At 41.8% G+C, this 3,670-nt stretch overlaps 1 protein-coding gene across 1 annotated transcript in view; it reads right to left on the bottom strand.

Annotated features, from left to right (window-relative positions):
• REEP1 (receptor accessory protein 1) overlaps positions 1-3,347 on the bottom strand; it is a 42,045-nt gene extending 38,698 nt beyond the window's left edge. Inside the window, exons 1-2 of the mRNA XM_010288837.1 lie at positions 3,340-3,347; positions 2,479-2,551 (exon numbers count right to left, since the gene is read on the bottom strand). Of these exons, the coding sequence (XP_010287139.1) occupies positions 2,479-2,551; positions 3,340-3,341 (75 nt within the window). The 5' untranslated portion in view covers positions 3,342-3,347. The remainder of the gene's footprint in view (positions 1-2,478; positions 2,552-3,339) is intronic.
• Between the last annotated feature and the right edge of the window lie 323 nt (positions 3,348-3,670).

The raw sequence follows: 3,670 nt of genomic DNA, 5'->3' as shown, positions 1-3,670 counted from the left end.
AGGGAAAGCATGTACTGTGCTGTCACCGTGTTCAACTATGGTAACACTACTGTGGGGTTGACTGCTTGGTGGGTGATTTATGGATGGTCTCCTTTGTGGTGACAGTGACAGACACAGAAGGAGTCTTTGGGGATTATGACTTAGTCAGGGAAACTGTAGTATCTTGAGTAATTCAGGAATCTGGGGATTTTTGTCACTGAGCACTAAATGGCATTTAAAAGCACACCTAAGCTACTCTGATGTATGCAGTATTAGCTCTTCTTGGGCTAGAAAAGAAACCACGGATTTCTCATGTGCCATCAGCACTCCCAGTGATTTTTATCAAGTGATGTGGTGCTCCTCTTCTGCAGCACTGTCACCACAGAGATGATGGAAGGAATAATTTCTAAGTACTGGAGATAAGACAGAAACCTTTCATTCCCCCTCAGTATTTTTTTCCATTGTAAAATCGTAAAACTTAAAAGTCCAAACAGCTTTAAGAATCTGTCTCTCCAAAGGAAAAGGGATGGTAAGACAAAAGTTATTAATTTAAGTGAAAATTGTCATCTAATTAGCTATATTTGAAAATGGAGATCCCTAAGCAGCTTTGCTGGAATGTTAGAAAGCTTAAGGAAGTAAAATCCATGAAAATCCATGATTTAGAGAATTAGACCATGTTACCTAAGGCTGAGATAATTGCAAGAGAATAAAGGAAGGCTGGAAAAAAGGCAGTACACCAGGTGCTGCTTTTGGGGAAGGGAGGATGGAGGTGGCAATAAATCTGGATCTCACCAGCTCCGAAATGGCTTGCTCCATCTTCTCCCTGATACAGTGGGGACCATACCTGTAGTCTCTCTCCATCTCCCTGCAGGTACTGAAACTACTCCCTGAGCACCTGTTGCGCAGCTAGAAAACTGCTCCCCTGAGATTTATATGTATATTTATATGTATTTATATTTAGTGTTACAGCAGTAGAATGGCACTGCCAAATGCCTGAGAGCACTGTCTTCCCAAGGCAGCTTCTGCCAGGCTTTTTACATAACTGCAGCTCCCTCAAAGCCTCACTGTAGACATTACTGCCAGCAAAACTTTTAAACACAGAGCAAGATCTGGTGTGGATGGGCTTGGATCAGCCTAAAACACCATTTATCAAAATGACTATTACCAAGCAGAATAAAAATAAACTACAGTGACATAAGTTTTGACTAGTAAATAAAGGTTTGTTTTGTGTCAGTGTAAATTACTACTTCTTTTTTTTTCTTTTTTTCTTTTTTTCTTTTTTTTTTTTAAATCAGACCCCTAATGGACATATTGCCACAACTGGTGTGTTAAACTGAAAAACAACTGTAAGTGCAGACCAGGTCTTAGATCAGCTGTTCCCACCTTTGGATCATGACCCCATGTGCCTGATGCGAGTTCCTCTTTTGCAATTGAATTTCCAACAGGAATTGGATCCTTCAACAAAATATTTTCCAGAAAGGGACTAGGGAAATGTTAAGAATCAGTGGCAGACACTGCCTGGGGATGTGAGTGCACGTCTTCACCATTTCCAAGCAAAGAGTGTACAAACCTTGAGAAGCACAGCTGTGCAAGGGTTGCAGAGACATTTTGCCTTAAGTATCTGATATGTTCTGTAACGCTTATGATTCTCAAAATATCCAAGACCATTATCTAAAGGAGGGGACTGATAAGAAAGGAAAAATCTCAGCAGCTACAGTGAGTTCCAGTTTGAGCTTGCGCTAAGGACTTAATGGGATAGCCACCTACGCTGTTACCCAGAGGAGAAAATGAACTTGTTATCCCTGGGATCTTGAGAGGATTGAAGAGTCAAGATCTTAAGGCTGAGCTGGGTTCAGTGAACTCAGGTTGTGAAGGGTGCTACAAATCCTACAGGACTCCCAAGAGCATCCAAGTGGTTTTGACTCTCCCACATTTCACCTTCCCTGATGGCCTCATACGCCTTTAGAAACTGGGGCCCAGGGAAGATTTTTCAGCAAAAGGACAAGACAGCAGACCCATTTGCCAGATCTGCCTGTAAATAGGTCGCTCCACAAGGAAGGATGTTTCTATCTGAGGATTCAGTCATATGTGCTTCAAATTGCCGCCTCTGATCCTTGTTTTGAGTACGCAGCTAAAACTTCAAGCCTTTTTGGAATGACTTTGATTTATGCTGCTCTTCAGAAACAAAGGAAAACATGCAAAGCTCTGGATGCCAAACACCTTTTAAGTGAGCCGTATACAGCTCACACCACCAGAAAAATAGCATACATTTGTCAAAGAGCACATCAACTCTGCAGAGGAGCCAGAAGCAGTAACCCAAGTCTCCTTATTTGACACTTGTGCCTAGCAACCAGCCAGTCCATCTTCAGGCCAGTCTTCTCCTTGCAATCCCCCTTGATTTAGGAGCTTTCCCAGAACACAGGCACCACCTTTACAATGTGGTGAGGGACAATCTTAGAAAACAAACCCTGCAGCACTGCCACAAACCTCATTACTCACATATTCTTTGATGTCCTTTGATTTCACGGCTTTGTAAGAATAATATGCAGGGTAAAGAGTGCCAAATATAAGCCTGGGAAAAAAAACAAACAAATGGATTAAATTGATTTCCTGTCACAGAGAAAGATTTCCTCGCCCCCCCGCCCCCGTCTGTTAAATGTGTTTCTTGCACTAGTCTTAGGATTTGATTTAAGCTTGAGTGCACTAAGTACAGTACAGGACTGATTTTGCATCACTGAATTCAGAGAAACTATTGACAGTGGCGTGAATGAAGAGCAGGGATTCAGGTTGACTTTCCTTTTGCAATGGTTTCCATAGCTGTTACACACAAAACAAAACAAACAAAAACCCCAAAACAAAACAAAGAAAGGCCACCACACTTCTTTTAAAAGGAAATTAAAAATTTCAAAATAATCTACTGTGACACCAGGAACATAGGAGTGTTGCTTTCAGAGGCAGGACAAAATATCATTTGTCTAAAATACCTTCCACCTCTATTCAGCACTCTGAAAAGCTGGCAGAGGATAAAGCAGCATCCGAGTTCTACTGGCGCAAGGGTTAGAATTCTGGGGCTTTATCCTACATTAAACCTGCTAAAGGGAAGAGCCCTGCACTCCTCAGTAAAGTCGATTTGGGCGCGTCAAAGGAGGAGGAATTTGCCCACCAAGATATTCCAACAGCATCAGGCCTAAAAATCCCAGCTCTAGTGTTTTTTCAGACAGTTTTCTTTAGTTTTCAGGTCTGAGAAGGAGGCTGTCAGCTTCAAGATTTCATGTAAGAAAGAAATAAAGATCTGTAAGTTAAAAATAGCACTACTGAGAAAAAAAACATTGCGAGTTGTTTATACTAACTCCTCTCTGCATCACTGCCTTGCTGCTTATTCACTTCTATTATTCTGGACATAAGCAGAGGCTTGTCAAAATCACTTTGCCCTGCCCAAGTTTCAGTCAGTTTTATTCAATGCAGTAAGATGATGCTGCAAAATCTGAATTTAATAGATTGCAGGGGAATGTTTATTGGCTTGCATCCACAGCTCTTTCCACTGGAGCTTTTGCTTTAAATTCATACAGCTGTTTCCGCTGCTCTTGGGAATGGAAACGATCAATCTTTCAATCCCTAATTGTGGAGCCACATGGACCCGCAGTCGTCTTTTCCATCCTTCCAGTAGCGACTGTGTGCCATGGGACTCATA

Source organism: Phaethon lepturus, unplaced genomic scaffold (genome assembly GCF_000687285.1).
Source record: "Phaethon lepturus isolate BGI_N335 unplaced genomic scaffold, ASM68728v1 scaffold47966, whole genome shotgun sequence".
In the NCBI taxonomy this organism is placed as follows: Eukaryota; Metazoa; Chordata; class Aves; order Phaethontiformes; family Phaethontidae; genus Phaethon; species Phaethon lepturus.
This window is presented reverse-complemented; position numbering and strand designations above follow the sequence as displayed.